Source organism: Bubalus kerabau, chromosome 17, assembly GCF_029407905.1.
Source record: "Bubalus kerabau isolate K-KA32 ecotype Philippines breed swamp buffalo chromosome 17, PCC_UOA_SB_1v2, whole genome shotgun sequence".
NCBI classification, from domain to species: Eukaryota; Metazoa; Chordata; class Mammalia; order Artiodactyla; family Bovidae; genus Bubalus; species Bubalus kerabau.
In genome coordinates this window covers 10,865,863-10,886,320 of record NC_073640.1, presented here as the reverse complement: position 1 = coordinate 10,886,320, position 20,458 = coordinate 10,865,863, and the positions used below count along the sequence as shown (strand labels likewise).

At 40.6% G+C, this 20,458-nt stretch overlaps 1 protein-coding gene and 1 long non-coding RNA gene across 4 annotated transcripts; one reads left to right on the top strand and one right to left on the bottom strand.

Moving 5' to 3' along the window:
• Nucleotides 1-410: 410 nt before the first annotated feature.
• LOC129632357 (uncharacterized) lies at nucleotides 411-16,770 on the top strand. Of its 2 annotated transcripts, XR_008704479.1 has the most exons (3): nucleotides 411-740; nucleotides 14,670-15,197; nucleotides 15,443-16,770. It is a non-coding gene; the product is annotated as an uncharacterized LOC129632357 (long non-coding RNA). The 2 variants fall into 2 exon arrangements; XR_008704478.1 differs by lacking the exons at nucleotides 14,670-15,197; nucleotides 15,443-16,770 and adding an exon at nucleotides 9,077-9,350.
• CENPN (centromere protein N) lies at nucleotides 1,517-20,442 on the bottom strand. Of its 2 annotated transcripts, none has more exons than XM_055553882.1 (11): nucleotides 20,311-20,442; nucleotides 18,262-18,442; nucleotides 16,923-16,968; nucleotides 14,359-14,418; nucleotides 14,003-14,079; nucleotides 9,400-9,576; nucleotides 8,189-8,290; nucleotides 6,105-6,168; nucleotides 4,501-4,613; nucleotides 2,378-2,504; nucleotides 1,517-2,143 (listed from the first exon to the last, which is right to left on the bottom strand). In XM_055553882.1, exons 2-11 carry the CDS (start codon nucleotides 18,430-18,432, stop codon nucleotides 2,061-2,063), a joined length of 1,020 nt encoding a protein of 339 aa, XP_055409857.1. In that variant the 5' UTR covers nucleotides 18,433-18,442; nucleotides 20,311-20,442; the 3' UTR covers nucleotides 1,517-2,060. The 2 variants fall into 2 exon arrangements, with proteins under 2 accessions (XP_055409857.1, XP_055409856.1); XM_055553881.1 differs by having other exon boundaries at nucleotides 20,203-20,342.
• Nucleotides 20,443-20,458: the final 16 nt, after the last annotated feature.

The following is a 20,458-nucleotide window of genomic DNA, read 5'->3' as shown; positions in this document are numbered from 1 at the left end:
TTTACTTCCCAAAGATTAGAAATAAACCAGGTGTTCAAAAGCAGCAGAGGCCGAACCTTGTTAATTACAATGATCTGTTTACCACACAGTGGGGAATGCACTTTTCATCCAGTATCTCATTTTGTCCTCAAAACAGCCCTCGCGGGAACGTACTTTGAGTTCTTCCTCATCTGCAGAGAGGCAAGTAACTAGCCTGAGGTCACATTATACAAACAAAAGAACTGTTACAATTGACAGAGTTAATTATTTAGAGACGATAGATTTACTTGCCTGTATTTTAACTGGTGAAATCTGATTACTATTTGGGAGACAGTGTAACTCAGGGCCGGGCTCCAAAAACGAAGTAGGAAGAGGGACCAGATGGGTCAAGTAAATGAGTGTAGGAGGCCAGGCGTACCTAAAAGGGAGGGGTGAGGACCCCAGGGAAATGAGATCTAGCCTAACCGGAGCACCTGCTACCAGTCTTTGGTATTGCAATGTTTATTTTTCAAGATTTTTATGTGACAACTCCCAACTTTTTAATATATTAGCAGCTCTGCTTGTTTTCTACTGCTGCAGTGACAAGCTACCACACACACCTGGTGACCTGAAACAGTTTGTTACTCACAGTTCTGGAGGTCAGAAGTCTGAAATAAGTCTACTAGGTGAAGATGAAGGTGTGGGCCTGGCTGTATTTTTTTCGGGAGGCTCTATGGAAGAATCTTGTTTACTTGCCTTGTCCAGCTTCTCAGTCATTTATGGTGAGTCGTGCCCTCTTCACATCACTCTGATTTCTTCAGTACTCACATCTCCCTCTGCTCTCTTCTATTCCAACTTTTGAGGACCTAGTGATTACATTGGGTCCTTCCAGGAAACCTGGGATAACTTCCCCATCTGCAAAGTTAACAGGTTTATATATTCCAGGGACTAGGATGTGGACATCTTTGAGAAGGGTACTGTTTTGCCCACCAGAGTAACTAATTCTGATTTTAAAAGTATTGTGTGCCAAAAAAAAAACCCCACGTGTGAGACAGCATCCATAAGGCTTTTCTTCCAGCTCGGTGTCCAAGAGAGCAGACTCGAGTCTGACTGCCTGGGTTAGTTAGTTAGTGTTAGTCGCTCAGTTGTGTCTGACTCTTTGTGACCCCATGGACTGTACCCTGCCAGGCTTCTCTGTCCATGGAATTCTCCAGGAACGAATACTGGAGTGGGTTGCCATTTCCTTCTCCAGGGGATCTTCCTGACCCAGGGATCAAACCCAGGTCTCCTGCATTGCAGGTAGATTCTTTACCACTGAGCCACCAGGGAAGCCCAATGGTAATCTTACCTCTGGTTTTATTTTGTCCTCCTGTTTCTTTTTCTGTCCTTTATTTGCCCAGATTTCCTCACTTTTAATTCTATCATAATTGTAACATAAGTTGTTTTAACACCAAATCCTTTGTGGATCAAGATAGGTACTATGTTTTAAAGTGTTATTATAAAAGGACATGTGATTTAGTGATGATCACTGAAGGATTTTCACGAAAAGTGACTGATGTACCAGTTTTTAAATATCTTTATTTACAAATTGGTATATTACCAGTCAGTTTGAATGCCATATGTGTGATAAAATAGATTATGAGAAATATCATATTTACAATGAAATCATTATTTTATATAACTGAATCACCTAGTAGGCTACCTCCTGCAATAATAACTTAATGGGCCCAAATGTGCCCTTTGAATGGACCAATTTTATGCTTCTCTTAGAAAATTTTGAGTTCGGTGTAGTTTCTTGGTGCTTCTTTCTGTGATCCAAGTCGTAAGAGAAAATCCCAATGGAATCAGACCTCTCTGGGATTGAGGAGAGACAGGAGTGAAAGAAAAGACATCCTGTCACATCTTAGTCCTGTGACTGCTATGCTTTGCGGCAGGAGGAAAGAATCAGTCCCAAGAATTACATTGAACATTTCCAAATCTTCGATATCAAGGATGAATTTCTAAAACAGGTTTTGTAGATAGAAGCTCTCCAGCTAGTCATTAACTAAAATTCATATGCAATACAGTCAAGGATGCTGTACTTAACAAAAACCACATATAGCTTATTTATCTCTAATTTTAAAATAATTCTTTCCCTTATTGGGTATGCAAGTGAGCAGTGGAGAAAGTGGTGCATCTGCAATACCTAAAATTAAAAAAAAAAAGAAAAGAAAATGAAACGTCAGTTTAAAAATGGCCAAGATTAGAGGGTGGATCATGGACCCTCGTTAAATGAAACAGAATATTTTCAAAACGAGGCATGACGGAATAGCAGGCTGGAGCCATGAGAAAGTTGAGAGGCAATTAGTCAGCACAGCACAGAGAGGGTCAAATGTAGTGTGTTGTTAATTCCCACTGGTGAAATAAGCTGACCACTTACCGGCTGGGGCCAGGGATTTTAGTGCTTCCAGAAGATGCGGGCTAGAGAACTTTACCAGGCACCGGAGGGGCTCTTCTCTCTCAGCCAGGATGCCCCCGTTTAAGTCACTTTTGAATTTCGTTTCAAGCTGTCATCAGATATATTTATAAATGACTATTAAATACATCAATTGTAATGGCAAAATATAAAGAGACAGGATTATGTGTTTCACTAATTCTTGTTATCAAGAAACACAGGGATGAATGGGAGTGGGACCATTTAAATTGCTAATTGCAAACACTGGGGGAAACCAGGATATCAGCAGTATCGCAAGCAAAATGCCGAGGGTGCACAGTGCCTGACATGCAGGAGATCCTGCCCTCAGGATGTCCTTTACTTGAGCATTAGGTTTACATTCTTAATGGAAAATGAGCACTATTTTTTGTAACCTGTCATTTCAATGTAAAAAAATTTCATGTGTTTTGGGTCACTACCACAATTTAACTTATTATAGAAAATTTAAGAAACATACAGAAGGAGCACAGTGTAAGGAGTCCCCCGTACATATCACTCAGCTGAAACAATCACCAGTCTTGTTCCATCTATTACCCCACCTCCTGTTCCCTACTGCCCATATCCACTGGATTATTTTGAAGCAAATCCAAGACACCATAGTATCCTGCTTGTAAATATATCCATATATACCTAAAAAGGATTTTTTCTAAACTTCACCTCCACATTAGCACACCTAAGAAAATTACTAACAGTTCCTCATATCATCAAATATCCAAGTATTGCTACTTCAATAGGTACTTGGCTCTTAGACTCTAATTTCAACTTTTTTCTTTTTGCTTAAAATGATTCTTAAAATTTAGAGGCAGAATGCTGAAGCATTCATGCATGAAGCAGTGCAGAGGGTGAGTAATGTCTGCCGCTAATTCAGATGGCTCAGAACAAAGAAAGAGAAAAGAAAGCAAACGTGGCTAAATGGTAACAACGAGCGCATTTTGAAGCAAAGGGGAAATGGATGCTCACTGAAGTATTCGTGCATGTTTCCTGAAGGTTTGGCATTTTTCAAAATAGAAGAGGTAGGGGAAATTTAGTAGCGGGTATGAATAAATGTGTACCTTGACTTATAGAATAGACACATTCTCAGATGTGTATAAAGCGAAATTTTGTGGATTAAATCTAGGGATCAGCAGTTCTCTATGCAGAATCAGCTTGAGGGCTTGTGAAAACAGATGGTTGGGACCCACCTCCAGAGTCCCCTATCCAGTAGGATTATGGGGGGGCCAAGAACCTGCATTTCTTACCCATTCCCAGGTGATGGTGATGCTGCTAACCCAGAGACCACACTTGGAGAATGACTGTCTTAGGGTATATTTAAAAGAACTGGGTTAAAACCCGCCATTCAGGGAGCTTAACTTGAAAGGTGTCAAATCAACTTTTCTTACTAAAAACAAACCAAACCAAACAGGTGTTGGGCCTGACTAAACAGATCACTGGTGGACTTCAAGTGTGGCCTGTAGCTGCAGAAAATTCTAAGCAGGAAGAATGTTATTGGAAGGTTTGAAGGGAGGAGAGTGTTATGAATATGAATATGACTATTAGATTAGAGTGGTCATGATATAAATCTTGAATTTTGCTAATGGTGGCCAAGGGCTTGCCCCCCACCTGGCTTTCCTGGTGGGCAGTGACTCCCTTCTGGAATGAGCCAGGTTTGCAGGCTACTGTTTTTTTCCCTATGTGATGCCAACTGGGCTATATAATGACTGATTTCTTCAATCTTTTGTCCAATAAGTATTTATGAGCACTGACCATGTACAAACACTATTCTAGGTGTGGATGGGCTAGAAGGATACAATTTTTTTTTTCCTCAAAAATATAGATCACAGCTGGTTACACATAACTGGATTAATATAAAAGGTGAAATGAAAATGCAAATTCAGAATTTCCAAAGGTTGTCCTTTGCAACAGAGGAACTTACTAAATACAATAAAGAAGTCTATTTTAACTCATAAATTATACAAAATTAAAGTGACAAATGAATGACATAAGTTTCTTTGAATTGTTTTCCACTTGAAATTTTAGTTCTTTAAAAAAAAATATTGATAACTTGTAGTTAGTTTATAGCAACGTCCTACCTTATATTGTGCAAATTCTAGTCTTGGTTGAGGATAGTCTCCAAAAATTTCTTGAGTCACTCTCTGCACTCTTTCTTTTTCAACTTTGTTTTCATGAATGATCCTTGAATCCACTATAGATGGAAGATTTTAAGAGAAACCAGCTGTTAGGAATGTATTTCATCCACAAAGTATCATCCTTTCATTTCTAATCTTTCAACTTGCTCATATAATTTTGAAGTAACATTTACTGCCTTTTCACTTGATTGTAATCATTTCTTATAAAGTAGAAAGTTAGAAATATAGATTGATAAGAAAGAAGATAAAAATCACCCATAATCCTACCACACAAAGATAAATACTGTTAACATTTTAATACATTTGTCTAACCCTTTTTTTCAGTGAATAAAGATATGTATTTTTAAGGCTGGGTTTATAAAATATACACAATTTTGTAGCCTGCTTTCTTTACTTAACATGAAATCAATAGCAGTTCCTATGCCATTGGAAAGGCATGGTTTACTTCATAATGGCTGCACCATTTCATTTTACTGCTAAGTCACTGCCAAGAAAGAGGAACATTTCCATTTTTATAGTATATTATACCCCACCACTTTTTTTGAACTTTCTGATCCGCATTAGTAGTTTCATATTCTATTTTCTTGGGTTTTCTATGGATGGACTCGTGTCAACTATGAATGGTGATATGGTCACGACTCTGATTACAGGCACACCTCAGAAATAAGTGGGTGCAGTTCTGTATCACTGCAATGAAGTGACTCACATGAGTTTTTTGGTTTCCCAGTGCATATGAAAGTTATGTTTATATCATACTGTGGTCTATTACATGTGCAACAGTATTATGTCTAAGAGGACAATATACATGGCTTAATTAGAAAATACTTTATTGCTAAAAAATGCTGACCATCATCTGAGCCTTCAGCAAGTTGTAATCTTTTACAATAGTAACATCCAAGATCACTCATCCCCATAACAAAAACGAAAAAGTCGGAAACACTGCGAGAAACTGTGACCGAGACACGACCTGAGCCAGTGCCACTGGGAAAATGGTGCCCACAGATTCGCTCAATACAGGGTGGCCACAAACCTTCAACGTGCAAAAAGCGAAATACCCACGAAGTGCAATCAAGTACTTGGGAAGCAATTTACCCAATGCATTAAGATCCTGGGCTCCAGGCTCAGATTCGGTTTTTTCTTCTGGCTTTGCTGATTCCTAGTTATATGATTCTGCTCAGCAAGTTACTAAACCTCTCTGAAACCCAGTTTTCTACCCCTCTTTTCTCATGAAAAGAGCTTGTTCATGGGACTGCTGTGAAGATTAAGGAAATGATACATATAAACACCTTAGTGTGGTGCCTGGCACAGAAGAAATGCTCAGTTAAATTATTTAATTGTTTGTTTTGGTTGTGATTATGATTAGATGCCATTCTAGCAAATTCTAAAGGCTTAGCTTTCCCACTTCAACAGAAATTTACTTTTCAGTTTTCTGAAAACAGGAGATACTTTTGAATCACAGTCCTGGTACAGAAATGTTTTACTGGGTGAGAGAAATCTGAAAAGGAATGTCCTTCCAAATTTCAGTTTTTATCTTAAAATACACATACTATTTATATCTAGCCCAAGGCTTCTTTCTTGTAGAGATGTAGTAGAGTTGTGAGTTTCAAAGCTCTAGGAAAAAGAAAACACAAAAAAGTGAATGCTTTCCTAATTTTATCACCTCAAAGTATAGATATTAATTGGTTTTAGTGCACAAAAGTATGGCGAATCTTATCTTTCGTTTTTCCCAACACAGATATTTGAGGCCCTATGCAGACTGAGTTGAGCATTTCTCCTAGAGTGATATTGACAGACACACTGCCGGGGCCAGCAACAAGGCTGCTTTGTTTGAGGAACTCTGTACCTTGTTAACATAAAAATGTATCTGGAAGAACTATAGCTGCTGAGCCAAAAGCTAGAGAAATCAAAGGCAGCCTTTACAATGTGATGCTGCAGCTTTATGTCTTTATAACTGTGGGAAAAAACCTCACTGACATTGCTTACAGAAAAATAACTTTCCTGCTGTAAATCTAAATCTCCCAGACTCCTTCACTCACTTTCCCCCACTGAAGGCACTGTTTTTATAATCAAGTGTTTGACGAGTTTTTCTAGAAATGCACCTAATCATAGCAGAACTGTTGATATTAATAGCAATTTGGTAGGAGGCAGGAAGGTAAGAGGGAAGGTGCTATGGGGGAAAATCATTATCTAACTTTTTTTAGAAATTATTTTTAATTGGAGGATAATTGCTTTACAGTCTTGTGTTGGTTTCTGCCATACATCAACATGAATCAGCCATGGGTATACATATGTCCCTTCCCTCCTGACCCTCCCTCCCACCTCCCAGCCATCCTACCCCTCCAGGTTGACACAGAGCACCAGGTGTGGGCTACTTGCATCATAACAGCAAATTCCCACTGGCTATCTGTTTTACATATGGGAATGTATATGTATGCAACTTCTTAATGTTAAGCTTGTTTTCCTTAAAGAGTAGCTTGCAGAAAGCCATCACTTCTTTCTACTTAGAACAGATGAAAATACATAAGTAGAACATACCTAGGGGCTCGAAGATACACAGTCTTAACAATTCTATAGGAGTCTGAACATATGAGCACACAGATGCCATGCAGAGGGGGGAAGAAACAACAACAACCCTGAGCCTTGGAGCAAGGCCAGATCCATTATCATTAAAAGGAAAAAATACATTCAAATAATTTTTTTTCTTCATAGGTTTTTTTTGTTTGTTTGTTTTACTCCTAGTACACTAGACACACCTCATGAAGTTATAAGGAATTATGGTTATACCCTTTGTACCAAATTGGCCCAGTATAATATGCCTTGATATTTGACTGGAAACATTTTTTATGTTTTTGACTCACACAGCATGGCACGTGGGATCTTAGTTTCCTGACCAGGGATTGAACCCATGCCCATTGCTTTGGAAGTGAAGTCTTAACCACTGAACTGCTAGGGAAGTTCCACACTCAAATAATTTTTTTTTTTTTAACATTCAAATGCAGAGCTCATTTTATTGAAACTCAGTTGAACAAATTACCATTAATTTGCCCTCAGTAAAATTCAGTATTAAAAATGTTTCATGTTTGCCAAGTGAAAAGTAAATAGCTGAAAGGTGTTAATAAAACCTTTTTTTTAAATTTACTTTTTTATTGAAGGATAATTGCTTTACAGGATTTTGTTGTTTTCTGTCAATACACTCACATAATTTTGACAAATAAACTGTGGGAATTCATAAACCAATGCTTCCTCTTTTAATTCCTATATCACTTACTTGTCTAGTGGGACAAAAAATTCTGCTTCTCTCTTGCATAAAAGAATAATATAATCAGCTTCAAAAGATAATGTCAAGTTACTCTGAAGAGAAAATAAATTCTGATTGGAATAGCTGATTAGGAAACAGGGGGCCTATAACATACACTCCAATGACCAATGGGCAGTATAAACAATACAGTTATGAAAAGATGAAAGTGAGGAATTATCTTATTTCCTATCATGTTTGCTGAAAACTTTCTCCACTTCAGGGACATCTGATGTGATCTCCTGGAGGTAGACTTTCCTACCTGCTTAACTTCTAAATTACGCATGAAAGAGAAAATGGAGACTCAGGTTTAAATAGAGTCAAAGATGGGCTCACCTGATTATACTGTTTAAAAACAATAGCCTTAAGGGAGTCCAGATACCGGCTTCTGAGGTCCATTTTCACAATCTGATGGTGTTTGCTAGCAACTGTCAGTGCCTTGAAGTGAAAATTAGCAAGATTATTAATAGCATTACTGTGTCTATCTCTTTATTTATAATACTTGTTCCGACAAAATGTAGGAGTTGTAATCAGTGAATAATTTCTACTTAAAAGTGAAAAGAAATCCAGAACAATTAAATCTCATGGTCTGTTACTCAGCTTGAAAAACAAAAACAGTGGCTAGTGGCATTAAGATCCTCAGAAAGGCAAGGTCTTTTGTACCATTTTTAGAAAAGAGATCCTGTTTTTTTTTTTTGGTCAAACTACACAGCAGGCAGGATATCAGTTCCCCAACCAGGGATTGAACCCATGCCCCCTGCAGTGGAAGTATGGAGTCTTAACCACTGGACTGCCAGGGAAGCCCCAGAGTGATCCTGTTTAAAGTTAGGAATTGTGATAAATTAAGGTGAGAGTTAAGAATAAAGGCTGAATACGCAAATGTTACCATTTTCGATGATTAGTTGTTAATACTACAATGACACTGCCATGCAAAAATGCAAATAGAAAAAGCAAATTATAGACCCTGTGTACCACTCTGGTTTCTGTAATAAAACATCTTCCGAAAGGAACCAGCAAAACTGTTAAAAGCAGTTACTTTGGGTGAGTGGGATTGGGAAAAGGGGTATGAAGTCTTAAAAGATTGTTTAGAGACTTCGTCGGTTGGATTTTTACCTCAATTGTGCATTACTTCTTGATTTTGAGACACTAATGAAGAGTTCTAAACCAATGCTGATGCCGTGCTCTCACTTGCAGAATAATACTACTTCCTGCTCCTTATTTTAGGAGATCAAGAATTATGGGTGGTATTTTACATCAAATGATATTGAGGAGTTTAAACCTACATGGCCCTGAGATAAGGATAATGCAAGAGCTGACTCGTTGGAAAAGACCCTGATGCTGGGAAAGACTGAAGGCAAAAGAAGAGGGCAGCAGAGGATGAGATGGGTAGATAGCACCACCAACTCAATGGACATGCACTTGAGCAAACTCCAGGATAGTGGAGGACAGGGAAGCCTGGTGTGCTGCAGTCCGTGGGGCTGCAAAGAGCCAGACACAACTTACCAACTGAACAACAACAATATCGCTTATAGTGGTTGGTTCCATACCTGACCCAGAAGGGGTAGATTGCTCTTCAGTTGGGAGGACGAAGTGAAGGCATATGGAGTTTGGGAATAGTATACCACGTAAGCAGGTTTGTACTGGTTTGGCTTTTTATACTGTGTTCCCCAGGCAATTCGAATCCATACCGAGTTTTCCTCCGCGTCTCTGAAGCTGACTGTCACCTTTAAAAAAAAAAAGACATAAGTTCCCAATTAACATATCATATTGTCCAACAACTGATGCCTTTTAGGGGTGAAGGATGTCACTGTCTGGCTGAAATCTGGCAGTTTTCCTCTTACTTCTCATTACAGTGATTTGGGAAATCTCTGGAAAAGTTTTATGGTTGCTTTGTAAACATACATCCATGCCTTGCAAAGTCTTTTGGAAGGAAAAAAAAAAATTTAAATCCCACAATCGGTGTATGACATCACAAATTTTCAATAATTTCTTGGGCTTTGTCCTGAAAAAAATAGTAGAAAGGGACAGAAAATGGGCTACCTTTAACAACTGAAAAACATAGTTTTTAGTTTGTCTCTTTGTAAGTTTTCCCAAGAACTTTCTATTTTGAAGAGTTTTATCTGATAAGATGTGCAGTTAATCCTCTCTCTCTCACATACACGCACACACGCGCGCACACACACACACACTCCACCCAGCACTCCCCAGTTACGCTTCCTGTGCCCTCTCATACCAGCTTCTCTCCCCCATGGTTCCGGGAAGGAGTTCTTAACCTGAAGTCAATGGTTAGAATTCAGGGCATCTCTGGACTTGATGGGAGCGGGGGTGGGGGGGGAGGTATTTCATCTTTACTTGTGGGCCTCCCTGATGGCTCAGACCATACAGAATCTGCCTACAATGTAGGACACCTGGGTTCAATCCCTTATTTGTAAGTGAAATTTAGCATCTCCCTTCAATTGTGAAAGTAGGCATCAAGACAGTAGAATTTTAGGATGTTATTTTGTTGTCCACAGAAATCTCAAGTATTTTTATCACATTACAATTGTTGCATGAGCCTCAAGAATATCATTTACACTTATTAGCACTTTGAAGCTAGTTGTTTTTAGACCCATTATGAGATTATTTATTGTGTTAATAAAGAAGCACATGCATTACTGTATCAGTTTGCCATCTTAATGCCTTTACAGTAACTGTATTTTTAGTATCATTTGTTTCCCCTGTGATTCTGTAGATTTTATTTTACAGCATGTAAAAACACACTTCTGAGAAGTGGTCCATAAGCTTCACTAACAGCGAAAGCATCGTTGCCACAAAAAGGTTAAGACACCTGTCCTAGAGCAGCTGCTGAGTCACTCTTCAGTCCCGGGCACCGGGAGATACTACTTGGCATGATGTCGCCATCATCAGCCTTTGGGAAAGTGGGGTTAACTAGCCACTAGTTAAGTTATGCAGAGGAAGGTAAAGATAAGCCAGGAGACCTCAGTTGGTTGAGGAAAGGGATGAGGACGTGCTGGTCAGCTCAGAGTAGAGGGACGGGGCAGACAGAGAGGACCCAAGGCCTTTACCTGTTTATCCTCATCTAAAACCTGCAGCGCACGCAGCATGTCACTCTCCGGCTGGCCTTTCAAGCAGGACAGATGTGACCAGTAAAAAAGCCCCTTTGTCCCCCCAGCCCCATGCTGTTGCTGTTCTAAGTCGTGTCTGACTCTTCGCGACCCCATGGACTGTGGCATGTCAGGCTCCGTGGGGTTCTCCAGGCAAGAACACTGGGCTGGGTTGCCATTTCCTTCTCCACCAGCCCCTGCTAGCGTGCCTGAAATTCATTCACGAGGCAAAACCTTTCGGACCATGGTAGAGACGAGAAGAGATCTAACAACTGAACTACAAGGGCATCAAAGTAGGAGGAAATGTGAGTGTTTCAGACGCTTTTTCTCCTTGCATGGTAGGGGTGGCCTGGGGTTCAGAGAACAGAAATCCCTGCTGCCCGAAAGAGGAACAGGAAAGGCCATCAAGTGAGAAGCTGGGAGTGAAGTGAAGGTGCTGGGAAGGAAGATGCACATAAACTCTGAACTGGACCTGAGAGAGGAGACGCTCTCTAGCTTTCTTGTTTTGGGTGAAGCAGGGTGGGTGTGCTGGCTGCAGTTTTGCAAAAGGAGTCAGCCAGTCAGTTTGAGCTTCATGAGAAGGCTGCTTCCAGAAGGGTCCAGACCATATATCTACAACATTCCTGGAGAACTAGCCAGGGATTCTGTGATTATGAGGCTCTTTGTTTTTGTTTTTGTTTTTTTTAAAAAGCAGGTGCATGCAGTATACCCACAGTCCAGACAGGACTCTCCTATAACCTCTGCAGAGTTCACAATTTCATGGTAACAAGTTTTCAAATAATATAATCCAAAATAACAACTTATTCACAAAATTTAAATAATAAAAAAGAGAAATCTTCTTTTGGTTTACAGTTTACTTTGAATTAATTTATAAATTAAATACGTTCCCCCTCAAAAGGCTGAAGATTTTGTTTTGTAAACCTCATAAAATGATTCTAAGATTCATTTGGAGGAATGGTTAGCACATTTTTGACAAAGAAAAATAATTGGGGGTAGGGGTAGGGTTGACTTGTCTTAAGGGTTATGAAAATGTTTTAAAAACTAACAATTAATGGAATGGGGAGTTTGCTCCAGGCAAGTGGTCCCTCTGATACCAAAACCAGAAGCAGGAAGAGTTGCCTACATGGTCACTGGCAGGACCACTGTGAGTGGTCTCCCTGCTAGGGCAGAGCTGGCCCCTGGAAGAGTAGACCAGAGTAGGTGCTTTCTGCAGGCAGCTGCTAACTCAGGCTAAGCTTGTGCTCCTGCTGGAGACAAGTGAAGGGGGCAATGGGGAGGGGCCAGTGGAATTCCTTCCACGTGGGGGGCACACCAGGAACAAGAAGAAATATTTCCCTCCAAGAGTCTTGTGGCAGAAAAAGCAGGGCTTGAGGATAAGCCTGGGGAAAGGATGTATTTTCTCTGGGAATTAAGCATGTTTCTAAGCAGTAGAGTAGGAAGCAGATGAGGGAAGGGAGTAAGGATACAAAAGAGAACAGAGAAAAATAGAGCAGAAAAATCGGATGAGGATGCAGGAGATGAATGCAGAGCACACAGAAGGGTCCTTGTAAGAAAGGAGATGAGGGCACATGTTCGGTGACAGGTGGATAAGTAGAAAGCAGGACCAGTTCCAGACTAAAGGATGAGGAAAGGGGATGGAGGTGACATCACCTTTACGGCAGAAGGCAAAGAGGAACTGAAGAGCCTCTTGATGAAAGAGGACAGTGAAAAACCTTAAAGCTCAACATTCAGAAAACCAAGATCATGGCATCTGGTCCCATCACTCCATGGCAAATAGATGGGGACACAATGGAAACAGTGACAGACTTTATTTTCTTGGGCTCCAAAATCATTGCAGATAGTGATTGCAGCCATGAAATTAAAAGACGCTTGCTCCCTGAAAGAAAAGCTATGACTAACCTAGACAGCATATTAAAAAGCAGAGACATTATTTTACCAACAAAGGTCCATCTAGTGGTTTTCCATTAGTCACGTATGGATGTGATAGCTGGACCATGCAGAAATTTGAGCGCCGAAGAATTGATGCTTTTGAACTGTGGTGTTGAAGTCTCTGGAGAGTCCCTTGGACTGCAAGATCAAACTAGTCCATCCTAAAGGAAATCAACCCTGAATATTCATTGGAAGGACTGATGCTGAAGCTGAAACTCCAATACTTTGGCCACCTGATGCAAAGGACTCATTGGAAAAGACCCTGATGCCAGGAAAGATTGAAGTCAGGAGGAGAAGGGAACTACAGAGGATGAGATGGTTGGATGGCATCACCGAATTGATGGATGAGTTTGAGTAAGCTCCAGAAGTTGGTGAAGGACAGGGAAGCCTGGTGTGCTGCAGTCCATGGGGTCGCAAAGAGTTGGACATGACTGAGCGACTAAACTGGACTGAAGGGGATGGAGAGACAAGTCAAGGAGTTTGAGAATCAAAATATGCTCCAAAAGGGAACACCAGTGTGCCAGAGGATGGGCATAGTGAGGTGGATAGGACAGAATTTGGGGCATTTGCTAGTCTTCCTCTATGCAAGGAGGACTAAGGCAGAGTCAGGTGGGAAGGGAATGAAGCAGGGGAGGCTGTAAGAAGGCTATCACCTCAGCCTATGACAAGATGTTGAAGTGGTGCTTGGCTCTCGAGCTACAATGACCAAACCGCAGCAATGAGTCACCCAGGGCCATTGAAGTAAAATTCATTATTGTTAAATAAGATGATCATTTTTAGATTCTCAGTCAAGCCAGCCACACTTCAGGTTCTTGGTAGCCACATTTAGCTACTTGGCTGTGTCCTGGACATCTCTGACCTAGAACACTGCCATCAATGCAGAGTCCTACTGGGCAGTGCTGCTCTTGAGGAAGCAGCAGAACCCCTGAATTGAAAGGTAAGGGGAGCAGAAAGTTTTTACAACGAGCAGAGTTTGTCTTTGATATTGAGTAGAATAGTATGGAATATTACTAACTGAAATTCTTGCAAATTAAAAAAACAAGGTAGTGACGAATTTTAAGTGCATGGGTGCCATGAAATTGAATCTCATGGAAATTCAGATAAATTCTATTCTTACATTTTTTAAAGCTCTCTGAAGAATTTTCTTGAATGAACTTTTGAATTGTTCCATATCAAAAAGATCGATGTCATCACCTGTCAAAGTGAAAAGAAAAAATCAAGAAAAATCAAGGGAGCTACACTGTCTTCAATACATTTGCAAAGACCCTGAAGGTAAGAACAATAATGATCGAATCACACAAACACTGCCAGTATCTCTGACTCAGAATCACCAAATATATTTCTCACTTTTCTATACATGAGTAATAATTACTTCATTTGGAAAGAAGAGACTTAAGAGCAATATGCTGCTGTTCCTTTTTAAATTGCCCAAATATCAAATACAAGTGTTTGGTTTAAAATGAGAAACATCACCTGGTGCTTTACTCATCTGAAAAACATCCCAAATTTTCTGGTACCGATGAAACTGAGTATCTGAGGGAGGAAGAAATAGCTTATTACTGCATGTCAGAGAACTTTCAAGCAACGGGCTTGTAAGTACATATTTTTAATAATGTGAAAGTGGAGAAAATAACAGTAATTTACAAATTAAGTTATTCAGATTTTTCTTTGAAATATAAATTTTCAATGGATTAAATTTACTCCAATAAAATAAGTTATAATGAATTATTCAACACAGTAGAGATTTAGCCTTTATTCTTAGACCATTTATTCTGTCCATACAGGTCTACTCCACAGAGTACTGCATCTCTCCAGCAAGCCAGCGATGACGTGTTCCCGGCACTGGTGTTTCCATCGACTTTGCTTATTTTGCACTCTTCTCCTAGCTCCTTAGGCACCTCATTATGGTCTCTACTAAAACGCCACCATGCAAAAAGGCCTCCCTGAGCACTCTACCCAAATTGAAGCCCCCATCCCACTATGGTTTTTCCAGTAGTCATGTATGGATGTGAGAGCTGGACCATAAAGAAGGCTGAGCACCAAAGAATTGATGCTTTCGAACTGTGCTGCTGGAGAAGACTCTGGAGAGTCCCTTGGACTTCAAGAGATCAAACCAGTCAATCCTAAAGGTAATCAACCCTGAATATTCATTGGAAGGACTGATGCTTTAGCTGGAGCTCCAATACTTTGGCCACCTGATGCGAAGAGTCAACTCATTAGAAAAGACCCTGATGCTGGGAAAGATTGAAGGCAGGAAGAGAAGGGGACGACAGAGGATGAGATGGTTGGATGACATCACCGACTCAATGGACGTGAGTTTGAGCAAGCTCTGGGAGATGGTGAAGCACAGGGAAGCCTGGTGTGCTGCAGTTCATGGGGTCACAAAGAGTCAGACGTGACTTAGCAACGGAACAACAATAACAACATTCTGCCCTGCTCTAGTTTCCTCCTTGGCACTTATCACTACCTGACATTACAGCATATATTTAGATGTTCATTTGTACACTTGCTTGTACACATGGGATACTGGACTTAGTCTTGTTCATCTTATTCCCAGGGTCTAGCCACTGCTGCTGCTGCTGCTAAGTCACTTCAGTCGTGTCCGACTCTGTGCGACCCCATAGACGGCAGCCCACCAGGCTCCCCATCCCTGGGATTCTCTAGGCAAGAACACTGGAGTGGGTTGCCATTTCCTTCTCCAATGCATGAAAGTGAAAAGTGAAAGGGAAGTCGCTCAGTCGTCTCTGACTCTTCGTGACCACATGGACTGCAGTCTACCAGGCTCCTCTGTCCACAGGATTTTCCAGGCAAGAGTACTGGCTGGCATTAAATATATGTATTTGATAACTGACTGAATGAATGGATGAATGTATGATACAGAAGGTACCCTTTAGGAGTTACAAACTTAAGAGTATCTTGGATTAAAAATGGATCCAGTGAGTTATTGAGCTCAGTCCTAGCACATCATCATCCTGGCTTTATTCGGTCCCTGTGCTGACCCCCATCTGCATCCGTGTCTTTGGACCTAGGACCAAGGTGCTCTGCACCCCAGAAAGAGGGACTGTGGGCTCCAACACTCAAGGACACCAACCTGCTGTGCCTCTGAACTATTATTTTTCTTGCCCTGTGTCTTTTTTTTTTTTTTTTCTTTTTTGGTGCCTTAGTGTTCTCTCCCTATCCAAGTCTGTTTATGGTGATGGCCTGAGAAATCTTCATTATCTAGTTTTGTCTAAAACAGGTATAATCAGGTACAATGTGATGTCTGCCCTTAAAGACAGCATCCAAAGGGTTTTGTTTCTTTCTGGTATATTCTTCCTTGGTTCTGTGTTTCAGAATTCAGATGGCCTGCTAAATGATCTCTGAATAAGGTTGTTATATTAATAATGGAGATGAATCATTTTTTGTTGATAATGATTCTTTTAAACACCATGCAGAAGTTCATGATAAATGGCAAAGAATTAAGTACAAATGCTGACATTTCCTTGAATAGTACATATCTGAGACTAACCCATGATCTTTGTGACAAGCTTGGTCCACTTCTAGTGTCCACTGTCTTAGTCAGGGGTCCACTTTCTTTCTGGTGGCACATGCAGACCCCGGAGCCGTGCCTGCCTCTCTCACTCAGTACCCCCTTGGCCACACCACGTGCAAGTCCAGTCAGTTTTATCCTTACAAGCGGCACTGTAATTATAACAAATTCTCAGAAATATATTTTCAAATTCTGTTAGCAATAATACAAAGCCTAGCAAATATTTACTATGTGCCAATTACTGTGATAAGAACTTTTCAAGTCTTATCTTACTTAACCCTCACAACAATCCTGTGAAATACAGGTTGTTATTATGTCCATTTGATTTAGGAAAAGTCTGAAGCTTAGAAAAAGGTGACATGACTTGGCAAAGGACAGACTGGTAAGTGACAGAGCTGAAATATGAAACCAGGTCAGCTTGACTTTAAAATCTGAGCCATCACATACAAAACTGCCTCTCTGATGAAACTGGACTAGTTAAGTGTAAATACAAATCACCAAGACTTACAAATGATGTCTAAATGGGCTGCGTCATTGAGACTTGCATGATTCTCCTGAAAGAGAATATAATAATACTTTTAGTAATTATGGTGACAGGTTTGGTTCCACTCCATCTACAGCACATTTTAGGGTTGCTAAGGACAAACTATGAGGGCCCTCTCCATACTGTACTGACAACGTGTCTCCCAACTATGCTCTTCTGTTAAGTAACAAATATGCCTTCAGATTCATGTCCCAGTACGGGGCTCTCACAACTGTTCTCCCACCATCTACTCTTCATTGATCACTTTTAACTTTCTGTTTGGTTTTTTCAATCAATGGTATCCTTCCAGACCTCCTCTATACCAGCATTTCTCAACCAGGCTTGAGTGACATTTTGAGTCAGATACATCTGTCTTGTGGAAGCTGTCCTAGAATGTAAAGGAACATTCCTGGCCTCTATCCCCTGGAAGCCAGCAGCACCCACTCCCAGTTTTAACAAACAGAAACATCTCCAGATGTCATGTCTTCTGGGAGCAAAACCATCTCAGCTGAGAACTACTACTCTATACATACACATTTGTATGTTCACATAGTATATAGTTTCTTTTAATGTTATACATAAAGATCTAGTTTATTCTTTTTAATGATCGAAGAATATTTTGTTAAGTGGATGTATCATTTTTTATCTCATCTCCTAAGTATAGTTAGTTTCAATTTTTTGAGTGTAAATAATGCTAGTTAACATCTTTATTTATATGTAACCATTTATATATAACTAGATATACAAATGTTTATCAATTATAATATCATATATACCTCCTTATTTTTTATGTTTTCTATATATTTAAATATCCAGAAGTGGAACTGCTGGGTCATAAAGTATATTTATTTAAAAATGAATGAGGGAAGGGTATACTGGGTATATAAGGGTATAGTAAAATTCTTTGTACTATACTTGCAACTTTCCTGAAAGCCTGAAATCACTTAAAAATAAAAAGCAAATAAGTAAATAAATACATGTGAAAGACAGTGTCTCTTTCTGCATAACTTGATCAACATATTTGAGTATTATCTTTTCATCTTTGACATCTGATAGTTTTAAAAAAAATACTGCTCATTATTTTAACTTCTTTGTTTCTTCTTCCTTGGTATTCACTTTTTTTTTTTCTCACTAGTTTGTAACCATTCTTTGTAAGTTGAAAAATCCAATTAAAAATTAGCACCTTTTCCACTATAGTGGGACAGAGCCCTCCTCAGTCACAGCCTAGAGCTACGTAAATCTCTTTTGGACTAAGGAAAGGAAAGAGAGAGGAAAACCTAAGGGTAGTGTGATATTCAAGGTTAATCACTTTGAACACTGTTACCTCACAAAGCAGAACCAAGTCCTGAACAATAGATTCCTTTCTCTGCCGAAAGTTTACGGTCTGCAGTTGATTTTCAGACAAAAAATTCCAGGTTTTTAGGATTGTCATCATTTCAGTCATTGGGATTTTCAAGATGGTCCTCCTGAAAAACTCAGCAAGAGTTTCATCCATCTCTTTGGCACTTTAATAAAAATAAAAACAGTACAACAAAGTATTAAGCAAACACAAAAGTACAAGTTAGTGAATTTTCAGCATCATAATTTTAGCCAGAATTATGATTTGTATGTCAAACACCCAAATTTTTTAGCCATTCTGCAGAGTATTTCAACAAGAGGATTTTCTCTTAAGTGTACATTTAGACATGTTTTAAGGTTTTTAAAAATTAGTATTCTCTCTCTTGGCTAGAGTATTTTGATCTTTTGATAGCAATAGTAAGTGAATCATTCACTTATTTACTTACTCATGTATCAAATTACTAAGCACCCATGAGTGCCAGGCACTTTTTTAGGCACAGGGGATAGAGCTTTAACCAAAAATGACAAAAATTCCTGCCAGTAGGAAGTGTCCTTCCTAGCTGGGAGAGACAGGCAACAGGAAAATCACAAAAAATGTTAAAACTGGTAAGTATTGAGGAGAAAAGGGAGCAATGTTAGGAAGCTAGTAGCAGTGAATATGGAGCAGGCTGGGAACGGGTGGGGGAAGAGGGGAATGGAGAGCAGGCATGAGAGAAGGTGGCATTCGAGCCAATTCTTGGGGGAGGAAGACTGAGCCATGTGGCTGGTTGTTGGAGGAGCTCCCCAGGCAGATGGAACAGCAAGTGCAAAAGCCTTGCGGCCATCAAGGGGAGAAGGAGGCCTCCAGACAGGCCAGAGAGGAGAGTGAAAAGGCACAGAGGAGGAGGTGAGGAGGGCCGTGTTTATGACAAGAAGCAGAAGTCAGTCTGTCTATCTCATCCGCTTCCACCAAGACTACAGGATACACAAGGACAAACAGAAGAGATTCCCCTAAAAGGATCGTGGCTATGAATTATGTCTACCATTTAAGTGTTTGTTGAATGGCATATGATTATATTATATGATTATATATGATTAAGCTCCACTAGGGCAGGAACTATGTTTGTCTTATTCACACCTGCCTTCCTAGGATCTAGAACAATTTCAGCCCAAGAACTGTCTTAGTGGAAAAACTTGTTGAATAGGAAGCCCCAAAGTATTAGATACTCTCCCTAAGAAGCCGTGCCTGAGGAGATAAACAACCTGGGAAGGATTGGCCAGTGACAATATCAAACCAACGTCCCCCATCAAAAACACTGGAGGTGGGGGTGGTTGTCAAAACGCAGACTCCTGGGCCCAGTGATTTAAACTAGGGGAGGGGAATGCTGGGGAAGTGCTTGAGATTTCTGCATTTTTACAATTAGAGTCTTAATTCTGGCTAAAGTATGGGAATGTCATTCTAAAGAATTCTGGTGGAAAGAGGGAATGGAGGGAATGCAACCTCATCAATAAAACTGGAAACCCTTGAATAAACTCTTCTGATACCCTGTGATTATCCAATTTCTTTCTACTTCGCTGCGAGAGGCACAGTGTCTGGCATATAGTAGGTACATGAGATACAACAACTGAATGAAAGCATGACCAAAAAGGTCCCTGTAAATATACACCGCCGAAGAGCTGCCACAAGGAGCAGGAGTAATGCGAGACTAAAAAGGACGGACGCCAAGGTTATCCCAAAATCAAAACACCCAATTCTGAAGGAAGCAGCAACCGAAGACGGAGTTTAGCCCTTGACAGCTCTGGGCGGCGCCAGCGCGACGCAGGCCCTACGTAAGGCCCCGCCCACCAGGGCGGATGTGACGTCACGACCCAGCGTCTCCGCCCTCTTCGCCTAAGCCTCAACCGAAGTTCCCCGCCTCAGGCCCGAGACCAAGGACCAGTCCCTCACCTTGGGACCCGTGGCAGTCACAAGAGAGTCGCCTCAGAGTCGTGGGACGGGGCTTCTTCTAGGCTCCCGCCACATCCCGCCCGATCCCACGCCGCCGGGTTCTCTTACCCGCATCGCCGGCCGGCTCTCTCCTCATCGACTGTTCCCGCCCGCTGAACCTTCAAAACTACCAATTGCAGGTCCCGCCGTCCTGGAGCCCCGCCCACCGGGGGGCGCCAACTCTGGACTGTACCCTCGGCCCAGGGGACCGCGTGAG